Source organism: Myiozetetes cayanensis, unplaced genomic scaffold (assembly GCF_022539395.1).
Source record: "Myiozetetes cayanensis isolate MyiCay16 unplaced genomic scaffold, myiCay2020 scf3, whole genome shotgun sequence".
NCBI classification, from domain to species: Eukaryota; Metazoa; Chordata; class Aves; order Passeriformes; family Tyrannidae; genus Myiozetetes; species Myiozetetes cayanensis.
Genome location: NW_026087521.1, coordinates 59501366 through 59520890, shown reverse-complemented (window position 1 = coordinate 59520890; position 19525 = coordinate 59501366). Strand labels below are relative to the sequence as shown.

Here is a 19525-nt window from a genome sequence, read left to right as displayed (position 1 = left end):
AAATATATAGCAAGGAGGACTTCTATCTGGTGAATTTGAACCTCCTTGTGAGGAAGGTTTTAAATACTTAAGAGAAGTAAGTGAGTGTAAGAAAATCTGTCTTGGGAAATTAATTGCTGAAAAATTGTGCATATTTCTACTTGTAAAAGTTTTGCTTATGCAGTTTTCCTTCTTGTACTGAAGCAGTAAATGTGATTGACATCTCTGGTCCAGCTGTGCCCTGCGTGACTCATGGCAGGGGCAGCTTGGCAGACCCTCCTGGTCTTCCTTTTCACCACAGAGCCAAACAGCTGAGTGCTGATAAAGCTCCTCACTGCTGTCAGGAGTACACCTGCATCAGTTAGCTACAGACCTCTCCAAGCCCTTGAGTTTGCTTAGCTAGGGTTCACGTACATGCATGCTTGAAGGCAAATTCTGTGAGTGGGAAAGGTAGGTCTCAAATTCTCATGCATTATAGGATGAAATATCCTTGGCAATGACAAGAAGGTACTGGGTTGTGCAGGTTTTCTTGTTTGTTTTAGAGGTTGGGTTTTTTTCCTGTAATAAATGAATGCTGTGATTCCCATCTAAGCATAAGCCTGGTTGTGGTCCAAGGCACCTTTAGCCTGCCACACCTCTCATTATGTTTCTGTCTCCTGTTTGGTAATGCCTGTTTCCTTCTCTGGGTCTATAAAGTGCTGAATTCTCAATAGGCAACACTGTTAAACTTGAATCCAAGTCATGCAGTAAGGTGCTGGCAGCATTTTCAGGAAAAAGCTGAAATGAGAAGCAGTTCTGTTGTAAAGTTAAGGAAGGAATAAGGCAAATGCTAATGGCAGAAATCTCATTAAAATCTGTCTTTGAGCTGCTGGAACCAACACGTGATCTGTCTTATATTGACAGAGTCAACTTGTAGGTGTAATGTGACTGTTACTAGATGTATTGTTCACTGGTGCTTGAAGGGTAAAAATCCAGAACAAGCCAAACCCATGCAGGATGACTTTTGAGTCTGCATTGGTGTAGAACTGAATCTGTATAACTGAGCTGGGTCACAACAGCACTTCGTGAAACGCCAGCTCACTTGTGGAACAAGGACATTCCCTTTAGTCTAGTGAGGTTAAGAAGCCTGTCTGCCACAGAACGATCTAGGGGCCACCCTCTACAGAATCAAACACTGATTTAGTTTGGATTAATGCAGCCAGTAGATGGAAATCAACCCTGTGGTGGTCTAAGTAGCTGCGTCCATGCTGCCTGGAATAGGGAAAGGGTGATAAGCAATGGACTTCTGGTGGAGCATTAAATTCTTTCTGCATCCAAGCAGGCATTGGTAAGAAGTAAGAGCATTAGACAATCTGTGATTTTGCTAAGCACCCACTTAGTCATTATGGAATATTAAAACTGGGATGCAGTCCAGTTGAAGTTGCACTGCACAGGCTAACAGCCATCTTCTGCCTTTTTTAATTAAGAAAGTGTAGGTCCAATTGAGTAAAGGCAAAAGGAGCAGATGCACGTGAGTCATAGTCAAACTTTAGATCATGCATCTGATATATGTATTTTGGTACTGATGCAAAGTATCTTGTCTCTTGCACGCCATATTCCTTAATTCAGGGAAGAGAAGAGAGTGGTGCTCTCCCTTTGCAAATATGTATGTGTACAGCAGAAGTAACCTGAAGTCCACTGCTGGAAGGGGTGAATTAAATTGGGAAACGGTTCAAAACCAGAGCAGAGATTACTTTTTGGACTTGGAAAAGAAGACTTATTTTGAAATAGTGTTGTTCTTACAATTGTTTTCCTCCCTTTTATAACTGTAGATCTGACTAAAGACAGATTATTGCAGGTTCTGGAAAAGTTGAGCAAGACTTAGTAAAGTTGACAGTGACCTGAAATGCCTTCCCCAAATAACCAGAGCAGAGTATGTTTCATTTCTCTTATTTGCTGAATTAGCTTGCAAGTAATGAAACAGAAGTATAACAAATGAAAAGACAATTAAAAGTGAAAAGTTTCCTGCCTTGCAGCAGAAACACCTCCTGTCATACAGTTTGATTTGTCTAAACTGCGGAGGCTGACTAGTACAAGAACATCCCAATCAATTAACTTCCTGAATAACAACTTGTGGGAATGTGCTGCCAGTGCTAACTGAAGACAAGAGGACAAATGTTTCAGTGTTTGTTGTGAGACTGGTAGGAAATAGGCATATAGACTGCCTGCATGCCACAGATGGAAAAGAAACCTCTGTGCATCCTTAACAAAGTCCTCTGTGATGTCTTCTTTTAAGGACAGTGTTGGGGGCTCTGATGTTTTGGATACAACACCTGGTGGAGATCCTGTATTTCTAAATGTCAGGTGAAGTTTTGATTTAAATAGGATGAAATTTTTCTTGCAAAGTTAACTTTCCGCCAAGAAATGTTTTACTATTAAAACACTTGAGAGGTTCTACCGACTTCTTGATTCTATAATTTTTTTGATCTCCTTTAGCAACACTGATGTGGACAAAGTTCCATATCTTTAATGCCCGATATAAAGGCATAAATCTTTTTGTGAATAGATGCTTCTTTAGGGACACCAGCATCTTTACTGCTTTCTTGGTTGCTATGCAAGAAGCAAGGAAGAAACAAGCACAATGTAAATTAAATTATATTTGTACATACTCTACATCTCTCACCCTGTCTGTGTTACTTAACATAGTCCATCAAAGCCCTTAGGGCAAGGTCTATGCCTGAATAAGAGTGAATCATATACAGCATCACTGTCATGATGACAGGTATAGTTTTCTTGGCAGAAGATGGCTCCTCTTTGGTTTGGATGTTAAGTTATGGCTACATTGGAATTTAGGCTTACTTAAAAGCTGTTTTAAATCAGCAACATTTTTTTTTTTTCAAGTTCAGGACAACTGAAAAACAATATTAGGAAATGAGAACAAAAAGTTCATACTTCCAGCAGCACTTTTCATACCTCTTCTTTATTTCAGAGTTAAAAATTACTTGTTTTCATTTCTTAAGCATCCACAGTAATGATTCTGATGTGCAGCTTTGCACTAAAGAATATCTAACTAGACCCAACTGAAATATTTACTGTAAGCATCTGTACAGAGGTGCAAGTTTGCAGTTCCTCCTGATGCACCTGTTGCTATTTTATGCTTCTGACATCAGCAGTTGAAATCATGTACCTCTGTACAGCACACCAACCATTTCTGCTTGGTTTTGTATCTTGAGTTGCCATGTGTTACAGATTGTCACTGAAGTTTGAAATGTTCCCTGAAATAATTGAGAAGTTGCCTTCCCACCCCCCACCCTGAGAACTTCCTAAAAGAAAAGCAGTACAGTTTTGTGATATTTTTGCACTGATCTAACCCTGTAGGTGGGTGGTTTTGTTCTGTGATTAAAAGATAACTCATCCATGGTGTGCATTTTTCCCCACATAGAAGATCCCTGTGCCAGGTAGTGCAACTGTAGAAAGGAGGCTGAGGTCCAAGAATTAGGAAGATGTGTAAGGTGGATACTGAGAGGATTGAAAAGCTGGGGTCAACTGATTTTATGTGGTATTTTTGTGTCTGTTATGTATGATTTTCCCTCTTTTAGTTAGAAGTAATCTTCTGAAAACTCTGGGTTGGTTCTGTAGCAGTGCTTAGGGAGACAATGGGGTTCTGGGGTGAGAAAAAGAAAATTAAATTGCAGAGGAACCAGTAGCCTCAACTCCACATGTGAGATCCTTTGTAAAGGGCTGCACTAAACAGCAAGCTGCAGCTGTAATAGCTAATCCTCCAGCTCCCTGCAATGTCTCTTGACAGCACTTAAAACACAGTTCTGTAGGTTACTGTGGTTGCTATGCTGATTTAAACAGATTTAATGAACAGCTTTGAAGTTACTATTGAAAACCTCTATTTAGGGAGGAGGTTTGCTGTGTAGCAGTGTGACCATTAGCTCTGCAGATTAGAACTGAACTGTGTTGAAATTTGGAATACTTAAAGAATACTGAAAAGAGAAAAATAGCCACTAGAGTCTCTGATATGTAAGATTGTGCTTTAATATTCAGTATTCCGCAAACTATCTTTTATCAATGTACTTGCAAATGTTTATCACACTCTTGTGGAAAGCAGTGTGCAGTTTGAAATCAGAAATCCTTCTTTCAAGTTCTCCTCTTTAATTTTCTTATGAAGACTTTCTATGGTTTGCCTAGAAATCACCACTTTCCCAAAAGCACTGTGGTAAGACTGCCATTTACTTAGGAAAAACGTGGGCATCATTAGATGTGAACAGACTAGCACTAGATCTGGAGGAAGAACCTTGTAGTGGAAGTGTCATTTTGCTGAATCTGACACTTGCAAGCTTGAGGCATTTCCCTAATGTTTTAATATTGTAGAAGGCTGTGCTTTCCCTGTTTGTTTTGAAGTAATTTTGCCTTGCAACTTGTAATTATACATTCTAACATATTTAGTTGAATGTTGAAATTTGAATAAATGTTTTAAGTTTCTGTTCGGCGAAAGAACCAGAAATATATTTCGTGGAATAAAAGGCTTTAAAATGAAGACTTCCCCTAAGATGCTAAAATGGCTTCTGTAAAGGCTTAATGAAGGAGCCCTCTAATTGCAGTCAACACTTATTCAGCCATGAGTGTATTGATGAACATAAAACATTCTGTATGGTATTTTTCAGTAATTTTGTTGTGCAAAGAACATGCAGTTCAAACAACTTTTGAAATGGGGGTGGGGGCGAACACTGAGTACTCCCATCTGTTCCCTCTTACTCTGCAAATCAGTTCTTCCAGCTCTGAAAGGTCAGTGGTACTCGATTACCAGGATGTGAGTTGATCTGTTAAGTAGGGAGTTGGTGCTTTGGCAAAGATCCCCGTACAAACTGGGAAATACTAAATCTATTAGGCTTTGAATTTTGCTCCACGATTTGATTGATTTTTATCATTCTCTGTCTTTTGTATTTGTTGATTAAACTGCTGGAAAGTTTGCGTTTTTCAAAATTGGGGTCTACTTCACAACTAAATGTGAAACTTGGATTTCAGTTGCTTTTTGGACTGTAAGGTAATCGTAAGTCTTTTCAATTTTTATATTTTTTTCAGTATTAAATTATGTTTTCCTTACGTATCCCTAAGAGCTGCTCTGATTTTCTTCCAGGAGACAGATGAACAGAAACGTCACAAAATTGCCAATGAACTTCTGCAAACGGAAAAAGCCTACGTGAGCCGACTTGACCTCCTAGACGGGGTACATTTTTCTTGAATTTGCTTTTATTGTGTTGCCTTAAATTCACCCAGCTGGCTATGCCTAAGTGTGGATATAAATTGCATAAGATGTGGTATGTCTTTCACATTTTTCTGATTTTCCAGTCAGTTATTTGCTCTCGCCACATGACTTTGCCTATGCTTCTATTTTAAGAATGCTACATTTTTAAAAAGTATTAGAATTTTCTGGATATCAATACAAAATGTTCTCTGTGTGTAGATGTCACTATAAGCAATAGTATTACATGCTGGTAGCCCTTCCAAAAAGAGGGTTGATAACCATGTCTTGGCTTATGGTGAATTGGAAAAGAGTATAATTTTATAATGCTGAAATCACCCACTCACTGGAAAATTACTAAATCCTTCTAATTTGAACCACCCTATCAGAATTTTTCTTTAGTGCTAAAGAACCTAAGAAGTTGATTATTCCAAATGCTATATCCTCTCTTTTTCTACTATATGTTTAGAGTAGGTCATACTGAATGAACAGAAATTACTCTTCCTGCAAGGGAAGGGTTGAACTCTTACGCTTTGTAGAATCCAACTGATATTTCTTAAATGCCAAAGTCTGCAGTTCTTGAGTATTTTTCTTCCCAAGTCTTGTTTCCTTATTCACCTAACATATACACTTTTTACCTGGATACCTCTAACTTTGCATTTCCTTACTCCATTATATTTTTTGCAGAAACCACTGCTTAAATTTCTCAGGTCCAGTGCATAAGACTTGTACAAGCAGCTGATGAAAAGCAATAATAGTTCAGGCTGCTTAGGGATCTAAGTAATTGTCCTCATGAAAATGAATTTACATAGCAGATCCACATTTTGATGGATATATGGTGACTTTTAAAAGCCAAAGTATTGCAGAAAAAAAAATCTTGGATTTAGAGAAGTCTAAAAATAAAAAGGAATAAAGTTTACTTTGTTCACAGATTTTTTTGATGGGTAGTGTTCAGTTATTTTCCTTGATGCCTTCATAAGTGCATTACTCCTATGCCTGTTTTCCAAATATTATCTGGATGGAGTTCTGAAAAATGAGTTTCAAACACAGCTGCTCAACTGTTACTAATGAGAGAAAAGCAGAAGAGTGGGAAGGGACTTTTACAGTTCTAAATTTGGTAAAAAAGTTGTGTAATCTTTATGGTCTTCAAAGTAGCTTGTCAAAATTTCCTTTTCTTTCCTCTCCAAAAACCTTTCCACTCAGAGATGTAGCAAATTGAGCATATTTAAAGGTTTATGTGGAAGTGTATGACTTTTTCCTTTTAAGACACTTCTGCTGTCTCAGTTGGGATGATCAAAGTTCCTGCCTTCAGACTCTTTTGCAAGTCCTTACCCAAACTTCTGAAGCCCTTTCTAGGGAGATGCAGTCTGTTCAAGCATGGGAGGGGGAGGCAGAGGGACAATAGCTCTCACATACTTTTTTTTGGTGTGCATATCAACAGATGCACAAGTCTCCAGCCATTTTGTAGCTTCACCTAGTCAGGCAGAGCCCACTGATGGGGAAAGAATATATGGGGTTTTTTTAAAGAAACTATAGCAGATTATATAGAACTGGGCTCCTTCTGCACTCTGAATAGTGTGTGGGGACCACTCATAGTCAACCAACTACTTTGATTTCAAAAGGATAAGGGGACACAGCAGACAAGGAAAGTGATCAAACATCATGATCAGACATCATGACGATTGAAAAGAAAGGCAGAATGGAAAATGTGACTGGAAGACTGGGAAAGCTGAGGAGATCTAGCTGTTAAAACAGACAGGATGTCTGGAGTTGATCCAAAATGGTACTACTTCAGTTTGGCTTCCATTATGTCTGCTCTGCCTGCAGTGCTCTCCTGGCTTACAAGACAGAAAGTGGTGTGTAAGGGGAGGAGAAGCTTTTCCCTTCTGTTGAAGGAAAGACAATAAATGAGTTCATCATCACCTGTCTATCACTGAAATATTAATATTGCCTCAGTTGTAGCAGGAGGGGTGGATAGGTCATCTTCCATTGATTAAATATAATAGGCTGATAGGTTTGGGACTCTTTTTCTGTGTTGCAGGTATTCTATTCCAGACTCCTTGAGGAAGCCAACAGAGGTTCTTTTCCACCTGAAGTGATTAATAAAATATTTTCTAATATTTCGTCAATAAATGCCTTCCACAGTAAATTCTTACTTCCAGAACTTGAAAAAAGAATGCAAGAATGGTAAGAGGCAATTCACTGGTTAATATGCTACTAAAACCATTGTCTGTAGAAACTCTATTGCAGGGTTGAGGTAGGGAAGGTGCCTTCATAATTAAGTGCTCCAGGCCCAGGAAGTCCTGTGGGTAGGAGAACATCTGCTCTTCCACTCTTTATCAGGATCTGACTCAGCAGAGGACTTGAATCATTTGCTCAAAATAAAGGACATGTATCTCACTGAAGCCAGTGAGATTACTCATGATCAAATGCCTTGCTAAATTAGGGGTTCAGACTAAAATTATGTGCTACCTGGTGAATTCATTGTACAGAATACAAACTTGAAATAAATAACACATATGTGGTTTATGTTAACATTGAAACACAGTAACCTTTGTCATTACTGCTTTCTGTAATAAGATGGGATACATTTAAAAAGAAATTACAAATATTGTTTCATCCAGTTGTTTCACCTCAGCACCCGTTTGGCTCCTTTATTCCGTTTTACCTAGAATTTTTTATGAGGACTTCAAGTGTTTGTTCATATTTAATTTCTAGTTACACTTTCATATAACTCTTTTATTGTCAAAAAACACACACTAAAAATGAGAAATACGTTTCTGTGACATATATGAAAATCTCAGACCATACAGTGGTGCATTAGATAGCAATAGTATGTCTTCTGACTCTCTAAGATGATTCTCCTTTAAAATGATGATTCTTTAAAGTAGAATAGTTACCATGCACAAACACATGGTAGCTCTGTACAGTCTATAATGCAAGAAAGTAAATAAAATACAGTAATTGTGAAATATAGGAAAGCTTATGTTCCTTTCAGAGTGACTGTGTGAGTTAAGCCAGACCTTTTCTTTTAATCAGTTGAAAAAATCTGATAGGAAATACAAATGTCTGGATTATAATAGAGTGCATGTTCATGAGCACTGGAGTTTAGTTGTTTGAAAAACAGCTTACACTATATTATGCCAGTGCTGTATATATATTTGAAATTAAATTCATGATGTAATCTTCTAATTCTGCTCCAGACACTTTATGGAGCACAGGTTGGACTGCTTTACATATTGGCAAAATGCTAAATTGCTCACTGATATTATGTGTATAATTATATCTCTTCAAAGGGTGAAAATTGCTTTTGCAGATAAGCTTCGACTATTGGTGCAAAGCTAATAAATCTCATCACAAGGATATTATCTTTTCCACATTGCTTGGAAACAACCTTTGTGCTGTAACCGAGACAGCTTAAATGTCGTTGAAACATTATGCTGTTGGGAGGGGTTAAAAAAAAGGGGTGCAGTTGAAGAGAACCTTTTCTGATCATTGCTGAAAGAAAAATTTGGGATAACTTTCTCTCCCCATCACCACTCTCTGAAATTGTCTGACACAAAAGCTTCTGCCAAATACAGTCTTTTCTTGGCAGTTCCTCTCGCTAGACACAGAAAATTAAGTATGTTCTATGGGTAGGTTTATGCGCTTCTACTATTCTTTAGCTTCCAACAAAAATAGCTGGATAAAAATTTCTGACACTTCCCTTGAGTTGTGGTTTGTTTGGAAAACTTACAGTAAAAATATGTAGTTTTGCAACTGGGAAAGCAGATCAGAAGCAGATTCTTTTTGGAAGAAAAGGCAGTGTGGATCTAAGCTTATCGGGTAAAAATGGAATTCTCTGGTAGTTGCATTTTGAGTGAGTTGAGCAACAGCTGGAGCTGAATCTCTCTTTCAAAACATATGCCTTAAAAACACTGGAAACAGTGGCAAAATATAGCAATATATTTCCTATGAAAAGAGTATAACAAAGCATGACAGTGATCCCATATCATAGAATCAGAGAATGGTTTGGCTTGGAACCAACCTTAAATATCATCTAAGCTCCAACCCCACTGCTGTGGGCTGGGGTACCTTTCACTAGACTATCAAACAAAATAGCTAGATAAAATACCTTACATCATTGTACCCAAGGATGACCAAAAACACATACTTGGGAAGAATATAAGGACATAACATGATAGCCTCTTGGGGTAATGGTAGTGGTGAAGAAATTATTTCACTCTCTCAACCCAGAGTTTTGGAATCTGTGTCAATTAGACACCGTCTACTCATATGATTTATTTTGCTTTTGAAACTGCAAGTTTAGTTTTTATTGGATATCTGTTAATTTGTATGTTGGAAAAGCAACAGTTGTTCTGTAGTCACCTTTGTTGTGGTGTGATCTTACAGAGTTTTGCTTCGTTTTCTTGCAGCCAGTTTGAATACTATCACAATGAGATACTACAAACCTTGATCAGTAAGGTCTGTGGTTTTTTGGTGGTTTTTCTTTTTCTGTTGACCTTTGGAAATATATTCACATTTCCTTCAGTTCTGTCAGAATAGGCATGATTTGTATTTTATTTTCAGTTAAAAGTTACATTGCTATATTGCCATAAATTGACAACCCAGGGAAATGGTTCAGTGAATCAAAGGAGAATCAAAGGGGGCTTGTTTTAAATCGCTACCTTGCCTTTGAAAGTGTATCTGTGTAGAGTGGTTGAACAAATGTGTGAAGCTAATTGAGGCTGGAGAGCCTTGGTGATTTCAGAGACCAACTTCCCTGCCTGTCTTGTCCCCTAATTGCCAGGCCCAGCAGGACAGACCTCTGCCAGGTGTTCCATAGGTACTTTCTGCCCTCTCAGAGGCAGCTGGAGGTGGACCAGTTTTTTGACAGTCCTGCAACATCCACTATTCAAGTAACTTTTCTGTTCTGCACACTTTTTTTTGGAGAAGTGGTGTGTTGGAGTAGACTGTAAAAATAATGTAGATTGCTTCACTTTAGACCACAATAACAACATTGGTTTCAGACTTTGAGAAATCCAGAGATACTTTCTGAGTCTGTCCTTGAAAACAAGACATGAAATGTGCTTCCTGTTGTAGTCCTTGGAGATGCACATGTGCTGCTCCACATTCTTTGTGTGCATTGAGAGGGCAGCTTCTCTCAGCTTCTCCATCAGTGGCTTTACTGTTCTGTTTTACTTCAAGATGCCATCATGAATTGAGAAAAATGTGGGAAAGTTCTTACAAAAGACTGGAATCCAAGAGATTCTCTCTACTTCATGTTGTCTTAGAGAAATAATAGTTTTTAAAAATTGTAAATATATATGTTTAGATAAGGCACAGAAGGGAAGCTGTACAGCATGGATTTAGTCCTCAAACAAAACCACAGGTTAGATATGTTAGAGGTTAAAGTAAAATCAGTGAAAGAGTATATAATTTTAAGGAACTGCAAATAAAATAAATTAGGCTATGTTTTATAAATCAAATCTTCCAAGTTTTTCATTATATCTGGCTTTTCTTTCTTCAGTGCTCTACATGACCTGTAGTGCTTATACATCATCAAAGATGACACAAACACTCTTTCTATGTTAATTCAGGTCAGTTTTAATGGTTACTTTGGAACTCCATGTGAGGTGATCCCAAACACAAGGATGGATTCTCTGTCAAACGCTTGAAACTTTTTATAACCTTGTGTGACTTTTTTTTCTTTCCTGTTTGCTCTGAGATTCCACCCTCTTACTTTGCAGGACTACCACCCCTAGAATTGGAGATATTCTGCAAAAGTTAGCTCCTTTCCTCAAGATGTATGGAGAGTATGTGAAGAATTTTGATAATGCAATGGAATTGGTGAAAACATGGACTGAACGGTCACCTCAATTCAAATTCATTATTCAAGACATTCAGGTAATGGGGAGAAAAATGTAAATCTCCAAGTAATACAAGCATTTATAAAAATATACAGGTTTGTGGATGAAAAAAGGGATTAAAGAGAAAATAAAATATCAAATCCCCTAGAATTAAGGGTTGTTGTTTCTGTCAGCTTCACACTGCCTTCTGTTTCTTCTCCTTCTTCCTTCATACGTGCACAATCCACCCACAAAAATCCAGACTTTTCTCCTGCAAAATAGAGGAGCAAAGTACAAAGGTTGAAACGTGTGAAGACTGAAAAATGCTGCATTTTGCTGTAGATCCCACAAGTAAACAATGTTTCAGGATAAAGTGACCTGTCAGTGCAACTGTAGATCCTTGCTCTGAATCCATAATATTGTGTTGGCTCACACTGATGCTGAGCCACAAAAGGTTAAGAAAGCTTGAGAGTCCAGCAAGGCATCGAGCTTGTGAGAGGTTCATTTCATGCCCTCTAGTGCTCCCTGTGGGTGTCTCTGTGAACTGGCAGGGATGTGTTCTGCTGCAGACCGAGCAGTCAGAAACAGGATAAAGCATTTCTGCTTAACTTTTACTGCTCTGTGGGGTCTTGTGATTGTAAGCCAGGGAAGGAAACTGTGTGTATTTTAATGTAATCTTTTTTCCCCTAATCTAATTATATCTAAGATTATGGAAATGAATATACATCTTAAAGCACTGCTGAGGGAGTTTGCATTATAAATGAAAGCATTCCCTCCTCAGATAGGTGAAATATATCTTTGTAGCCCATTTAAGTGATTGTTTCTAATATTTGGTCATGAACTGTTCTTATTAATTCAGAAGTAATTCTTGTCTGTGTTATTACAAACCCCATTTAAAATACACTGGAGTTTAGGAGGTTTTTTTAGTAAGACTTCTATTTATGTATGGGTTGTATACTTAATACTGGGTACTTAGAGCTAAGTTTTTACAGATATTTTTAAGAAAGATTTTCTAATGATTTGGTTTGGTAAAGTAGTTAGTTCTATTTTCTTTCAGTAGGTCTGTCACGCATATTTCAAAATACATTATGTTTCATCAATCATAACTTTTTTATTTTACTATATCGTAATAACATTTTTGCCTGCTACATTGAAATATGTTTACAATTTTTTAGAAGGAAAAAGTGTGTGGAAATTTGACATTGCAACATCACATGCTAGAACCAGTACAACGCATTCCACGCTACGAGATGCTTCTAAAGGACTACCTAAGGAAATTGCCTCAGGATTCTCTAGACTGGAAAGATGCTGAAAGTAAATATCTTCAGGCCATTAAAAGAGCTGTAGTAAGATATTAGTAAGGGGATACTGTAAATTAAAGATGTCTTCAGGAAAGATAAAGTGAAGAAGTACCTGTGGAAAAAAAATAATAGAATTTCTTAAGGGGAGTCATAGGATTCTTGGAAAAAAGTCTGTCTGAATTGAGGTTAATGTGAAAACCATAAAGCCTTTAGTATTCTCCTCCTGGAGCCCAGAATTTTTTCCTTAGTTTCAGAATAGCACACAGGTTTTGATTTGTTTGCTTGCAGATGATCAGGGCTTGTGGTGGCTTTTTTTTTTTTTTTTTGGTTTTGTTTTGTTGGCATTTTGCTTTGCTTTATGCACATTTGGAACGTATAACTGTTATTTGTAAAAAAAGTGAAGTTGCCTCACTGTATTTTTGAGCTTCTTCAGGGAAAAAGAACGGTCCACATTTAAATTTCTTGCTCTCTGTATTTACACAAGAACAGTTAAAGATACTTCCATGGATTGTTCAAAATCACTTGCCAGATATATTTTTGCAATATTTCATTGTTAGTACCCTTACAGTAAGCACTTGTAAGGTGAGCTGTTTCAATGAAAAATACAGTTTGACATTCTGAACTCCTTTGAGAAAAAAAGGGAGAGACCATGACTGTTCTTGTCACAAAAAATGTGACTGAGTGCTGAAGCACTAGAGTAATCTGCAATAATTCTCTTCTGATCTTTACAGATCTTAATTTCTATTTGGTAGTTTACTTTATTATGCTTTCCACTTTACCTCGTTTTATTTTTATGGAAAACTAAAGACATTTATTGTACTTTGTAATTTACATAAAAATGACAAACATTTACATTAAAAATGACAAACATCCTTTTCTTTTTCCTGTGTAAAATATAAATATGTAAAAAGGCAGCTTTTTGGTTATACTTATTTCTTTTTCTTCTGTCTAGAATCCCTGGAAATTATATCCACTGCAGCAAGTCACTCGAATAGTGCAATTAGAAAGATGGTAAATGATCCTTGTTTTCCTGTTCACTTTTCAATATATTATATTTGAGTATTTGGTGAAGCTAGGAGTGTGAATTGCAAACCTTGCCTAAAATGGCAAAAATTGGTTTCCTGAGTCAGAGTGAGTGCTCCTACTTAATGTATTTATACAGCTCCTGGGAGTGATAGGCAAAATCTGGCATTGCACTTAATTCCCTCAAGTGGAAAATGGGACACTTAGTTCCTCCCCTGGCTCAAATAACTGATATTGTGCTGAACTCCTAACCTTGTTTTGTCTGTTCCTATCGGTGCAAGGAAAAATGTTTGTAAAGAGTAGCTACTGTTTCTCTACCCTATTGGGTGGGCACGATAGGTACTTCATTAATACGTGAGCAGTTTTGGGCAAGAAATAATGCAGAGTGTATTTATAACTGCATTTTTTAACTTGCCAAGGATATAGCATATCTAAAAGTGCGTCTGAATTTATCAACTAAGTTAATCAGTCAGACCACGCATACCAGGTATATTTGTTTTTCAAAGGTAATGTTCTCTAGACTTATGCAAGCACCCCTCATTTAATTTAAACATGCTTAAAGATCTGTGCTTTCAATTAAGTAAGTTTTATAATTGTATTTTCACTGTATAGGAGAATCTAAAGAAGTTGCTAGAGATATATGAGATGCTGGGAGAAGAGGAAGACATTGTGAACCCTTCAAATGAACTGATAAAAGAAGGACAGATCCTTAAACTCGCTGCCCGCAACACGTCTGCTCAAGAACGGTATCTTTTCCTAGTAAGTACAGCGGCCTGTGTTTGCAGGAGTGGCTGTACACCTTCCTAGACTTGAAAGAACTACTAAAGAGAAAGGGAAATCCTCTCTGGTTGATGTCCAGGATGGGTGTGCTGCTGTGCAGAGCACATGGCCTGTGGTGCCCAGGGTCGTGGGGTGACTGTTGGGCTGTGCCCATCAAGCTGGGAGGCAGACGCCAGCTGATGGTGGTCACTGTCACTGACCACCTACCACACGAGCTCTTCTGAGTACACTCCATGGCTGCAGAGGTACCCTGTCTTGCCCCAGCGCTGGGAGATTGGTGCTGCACTGGATCCAGCGTGTCAATGTTCACGGAGGGTAAAATGAACCACTTGCCAGACTCCTTTTCCTGTGTCCACTGCAGTCCCCTCAGTTTCAGAGCTCTCATTTGCCAGTTCACAGCCAGGTTTAGAATATTATCTCAGGGTGACCTCCTGCTGAACAGGCTCGTGCTCAGTGAGCTTCATTTACTGCTGACTCCTTGGCACATGCTGTCCTTGTAGCTCCATAGTGTTCTCCTGGTATCTCCCAGGTCCCTCCAGAAAAACATTTAAGTGGCTGTTGATTATAAATGGGGCTCCTAGAGCACTAGAACTTTGACATTCTCTTTAAACTGAAATGTAAAAGCTTAGGATTTTAGTCCTGAAAGATTGTGTGGTCCATGGTCCTGTGGGAGCTTGTTACCGTGGCAGGTCATTTTCCTGACACGTACCTGTGTCCTGTCTTGGAACTCACAAGCTACAGCCATACTCCCTTACAATTCCTTTGGAAAAGGTTTGGTGTGGTTAATTGCTTTCCAGGCATTAAAAATTGCTAATACATTTTTGCTTGTGGGCCTCTGGCACTGCCTGTCCTCTGGTTAATAAAGCCTAGTAATGAGTTGTCGAGGCACAACTCCTGCTTTACTGGGCTTCAAACAAAGGAGAAACCACTGAAGAGTAAGACCTTAAGTGGAGCCAGACAGCTGATTAAAATAATGTTCTCTTCATATGAGAGCTGACAAGTTCAAATGTGCTGTGTCTGTGATACAGACTAGGCAATAGACAGGATTTCTATGAAATAGGATTTAACTGAAGTGAGTTTTTCTTTTTAATAATTAATTTTGAGAAAAATGTGATAAAATTAAACACTGTAGATCTGATTTAATAACTGTGCTTCCAGGCTGGGGCTTTAGACATTTAAACATTATTAAAGTTCTAATTTTTAATAAAGGTATATATCTTTGTCCTACTCATGTACTTTTTTTTTTTTTTCCCTGTGATATGGAGGGTTTCGGGGAATAAAAACTCTAAGAAATATACTTCTGTCTTGGGTAAAAGGTAAAAAATGTCCTCAAATAATAGTAGTTACAACTTCTACAAAACCAACTGGTTCTGGTACAGGATAAATATAAATGTATACACTGAAGGAAAGAGTTATTATTCTGCAGTTTAGAGTAGATTTTGCAGCACTGGGGCATAAGAATGGGGGTTTTGTTTAGAAAAGCTTTATGTTGGTATATAATACCTAGTCTGAGTATAGTTTGATAATAAATGCTATGAAGACTGCTGCATATACAGAGCAATTATTCTTATATTCACTGAAACTGTCCTTTAATCTTACTTCTAAACAAATAAGAAAAAAGTTGTCTTACATGAGAATACAAAGCCTTAATGCATCAACTGATCAGGAAGGAGCCTGCTTCCTCACCCACCAAGTCTAGCTTTGCAATACTGTCCAGCTCTGTGTCCAAACTGTGGCTTTATCTGTGTTCTTTTAAATGTAAAACTGTGTGTTTATTTTTTTCCCCAGTTTAACAATATGTTGCTCTACTGCGTTCCCAAATTCAGCCTGGTAGGATCAAAGTTCTCAGTTCGAACCAGAGTTGGCATAGATGGCATGAAGATTATAGAAACTCATAATGAAGAATATCCACACACTTTTCAAGTGTCTGGAAAAGAGCGAACACTGGAGTTGCAGGCCAGGTAAGCAGTCCTTTTAGCTAGTTTTTTGAGGATTAAATATTTACACACAAAAGAGTGGACAAATAGATTTGAAGAAAGGTGCCATGGATGTCTGTTTTGAAAATAGCCTGCCAGAAATGATAAATTGTCATGCCAAGAATCTCTCGAGTAAAAGATACATCTACAAAGATGCATATTGCCTCACTTTACAGAAATACCTAAGATGACTGTGAATGGGCTGGCTGGATAATTGAAAGCAGCTTCCCTATCCAGTGCCAGGGCAGTCTGTCCCACTGAAGTGTTTTGGGACAGTGAATATGTTAAGCACTGGTGCTTCTGCAACCTGAGCCACCTCGGTACAAATGAGTCTGTTCACCTCAGGGCAGGTAAACTCCCCACCCCAGTGAGTTTATCTCCACAGAACACAGTTTTCTGCAGCAGTAGATGGGCATCTACTCTCCTCTGTTCCTCAGGCCCATTTCCAGTCTACTTGCTTTCCTCCAGTCCCAGGTCTCAACCTCCTTCTGGAAGGCAAGTTCTCCTTTGAGTTCTTGTGTTCTTTTCCTCCAATTATGCTCTTCAGATGGGCTTTCCTTATTAGTGCTTGTATCCTCCTCTTGCTGAGTTACCTTCCCATTACCTTTTTGCATTGCCTAGACTAAGTCTTTTCTGTCTAGACTGCCCCACTTCAAGTAAAGTTGGGTTCTCCTTCTCTCCTTTTGGACCTGCTTAAAGATCCTATTCCTAAGAGTTAGGACTTCATTGCAGAGAGGTGAAGATCAAATAAGCAGGAAGATCTCTGTGGTGGATACAGTTCTGTGTTGGGACACTGTATTTGAGGACAAACCATAGCTTGCTAGCCAATGAACTTGCAAGCCCCTGTCCTTTATGAAAAAAAAAACAAACAGAAAAACAAACCTTGTAAAAATTAATGAGAGTTACAGCAGTGAATATGCAAAGATAACAGCATATAAATATTTACCTACACTGTCACTGAATTTGAAATTAAATAGAAACTTTGAAAAATGACAGGAAAAAACTTTCCACTAAGGTCTACAAGACTTCTGAGACATCTGGCTATCAGTCACATCCACTGTAAATTGCTGAATGATATCTTGCTAAGTATTCTGCAAGTTTTTATGCCTTATAGCTATTTCAATGGTGAAAGATGGCATCTTGCTGTACTGTTTGTAAAGCATGTTTTAATTGGAAAAAAATTATACAGCAGAGTAAGTTTATTTTGCTAACTTTTCTCTATTACCAGTAATTGCAAGTTTATTGCAATAGTTTGTTTTAAGTCTGAGAAGCCCACATTTTCATCTTTTGCTTTATGATCATTATTGGAAGGCATTAAGTCTGTACAAAATTGTGAAGGAATAAGTACCAAACAAGGTCTTACTCAATTATATTAGAATAATCTTTATTAATGTATGAGTATTGTAGGTACGCTGTATCTTAATGTCCTTAATTTGTGAGCTTGTATTAATGGTATTTTAATGTTTAGTTTACTCTCGGGGTATTCTTTATTAGTAGCCTTCTATTTATTTTTCAGACTACTATTGGATTACATTTTAAATTACTGTTTTTAAACAGTATCTAAGGAGGAGACCACTTTCGAAGAGCCAGATGCACTGAAATGTTAATTCTCATGTTTCTGACATAAAGTTTGCAGATAAACTTTTTCTTACTAGCACTAGCCAGTAGTAACTAATAGTATTATTATTTGTGATATAAGATGCCTTTCCAAAGATTTAAATGTCAAAGTTCTGCTGATACATTTAAAGGCAAAGCTGTCATACAAGATTACAGTTGGCTGTGCTTCCTCTCTCATCTCTAACTTGTCCGTATATCTCATCTGTACTACTGTTAAGTCATCTGTATCTGGTCTGATGCATAAAAGGGACACTTCTGCTGTTTGGTTTACAATATTAAAACGTGTTTCCTTTAGTTTAATTGGATGCAAGTCCTGTCACTGTTGACAACAGCAACAACAAAAAAACATTAAGGAAATCACTTTGGGGAGGGAGTGAGATTTAAGAGGTACACAGAAGCAATGTATTAGTGTATGAACTTACCACTCATGAAACGTGAGGAGAAAAACACACTTAAGCTATGCATTGTCTTCTTTTCCTCTCTATCCCGCTTTAAAAAAATAATAATCATAAAAAAGTTTAACAATGAAAACACTATTACTACTTTTACATGCATTTGCATTTAACTTTTTACTTGAAGTCACTTTTTATTGGCTGCAAATATGTGAAGCCTAAGGTCATGGTTTTGCCTTCTGTTTTGGTTTGGGTTTTTTAAGTTGGATAGTTAACAATTAGTATTCTTTAAATTTAAATTCTTGAGAATTACTTCAGAATTACTTGGCTTTTGCAAGAAGTTGTTGATAGTGAATTAATGTTTCCTGAACTAGTCTTGAACTAATGTGTCAAATATTTCTTTTAGTTCTGAACAAGATAAAGAAGAATGGATAAAGGTAAATTCATCTACATTCTTTATTTTCTAAACACTTTTTCACTTAAGCAATCAAAAAAGTAATATTCCTATTTTCTGTCTGTACCTCCCCTATGCTGATCGATAACTAGTCAGAATGCTGAGTCTGTTTTAAATTTAACATGTTTGAGGAATTTCTCCCCTGTTTTCTTAGGCACTTCAGAGTACTATTGAAGCTTTTCAGCAGAGGAATGAAACTTTCAGAAACGCTATTGCTAAAGAATACGAAGACATGCCTGTTGAGGTTTCTGTAAGTTGCTGTTATACCTTCTTAGTACACATTTTGTTCTTCAATAAGTGGAAAAAGTTTGGCAGAAACTTTGTTTTCAAGCTCATTGTTCTTATAGCAGAGTAATTAGAGAGTAGTCATCTTGTTGGTAATTGTTTTCCTTCATATTGCCAAATCCTATAAACAAGCCTCTTTCTTTCTTGAACCTCGTAACAGAGCACCCTTTCAGTGACGCATCATGATTTTTGACTGGGTCCTTTGTTATTACTTTTAGAGATTTCAAAATGCATCTTGAACTATGTTTTGCCATTTCCTTTCCAGAGGAAGTACTGTGCAACATTTTGCTAGCTTTTTTTTTTTTTATTCTCTAACCTCCTCCTGCTTCTACTTCAGAATGCTGAGCTTGGGAAGAGAGCACCGAGGTGGATACGGGACAACGAAGTGACCATGTGCATGAAGTGCAAGGAGCCATTTAATGCCCTGACAAGGAGAAGGCACCACTGCCGAGCATGTGGACACGTGAGTGCAAAGCCTTAGTGCCTGTAGCTGGTCAGCAGGCTTGGAAATGTCTCCAAACATCTACTTGGCTTCCCATGGCTCCTTGCCATCATAGAATGGCTTGGGTTGGGAGGGATCTTAAAGAGATCATCTAGTTCCAACCCCCCTGCTATGGGCAGGGACACCTTCTACTAGACCAGGTTGCTCCTGGCCTTCAA

At 37.8% G+C, this 19525-nt stretch overlaps 1 protein-coding gene across 6 annotated transcripts in view; it reads left to right on the top strand.

Annotated features, from left to right (window-relative positions):
- Nucleotides 1-19525, top strand: part of FGD4 (FYVE, RhoGEF and PH domain containing 4) — a 109577-nt gene that overhangs the window by 79831 nt on the left and 10221 nt on the right. For 5 of the 6 annotated variants that reach the window (XM_050324364.1, XM_050324367.1, XM_050324365.1 and 2 more), the window contains exons 5-14: nucleotides 5105-5194; nucleotides 7251-7396; nucleotides 10939-11095; nucleotides 12213-12351; nucleotides 13291-13349; nucleotides 13974-14120; nucleotides 15930-16102; nucleotides 18533-18563; nucleotides 18735-18830; nucleotides 19203-19328. In XM_050324364.1, coding sequence (XP_050180321.1) covers nucleotides 5105-5194; nucleotides 7251-7396; nucleotides 10939-11095; nucleotides 12213-12351; nucleotides 13291-13349; nucleotides 13974-14120; nucleotides 15930-16102; nucleotides 18533-18563; nucleotides 18735-18830; nucleotides 19203-19328 — 1164 coding nt within the window. Of the gene's footprint in view, nucleotides 1-5104; nucleotides 5195-7250; nucleotides 7397-10916; nucleotides 11096-12212; nucleotides 12352-13290; nucleotides 13350-13973; nucleotides 14121-15929; nucleotides 16103-18532; nucleotides 18564-18734; nucleotides 18831-19202; nucleotides 19329-19525 lie in introns of those variants that run through there. The other variant, XM_050324370.1, reaches the window with a different exon arrangement.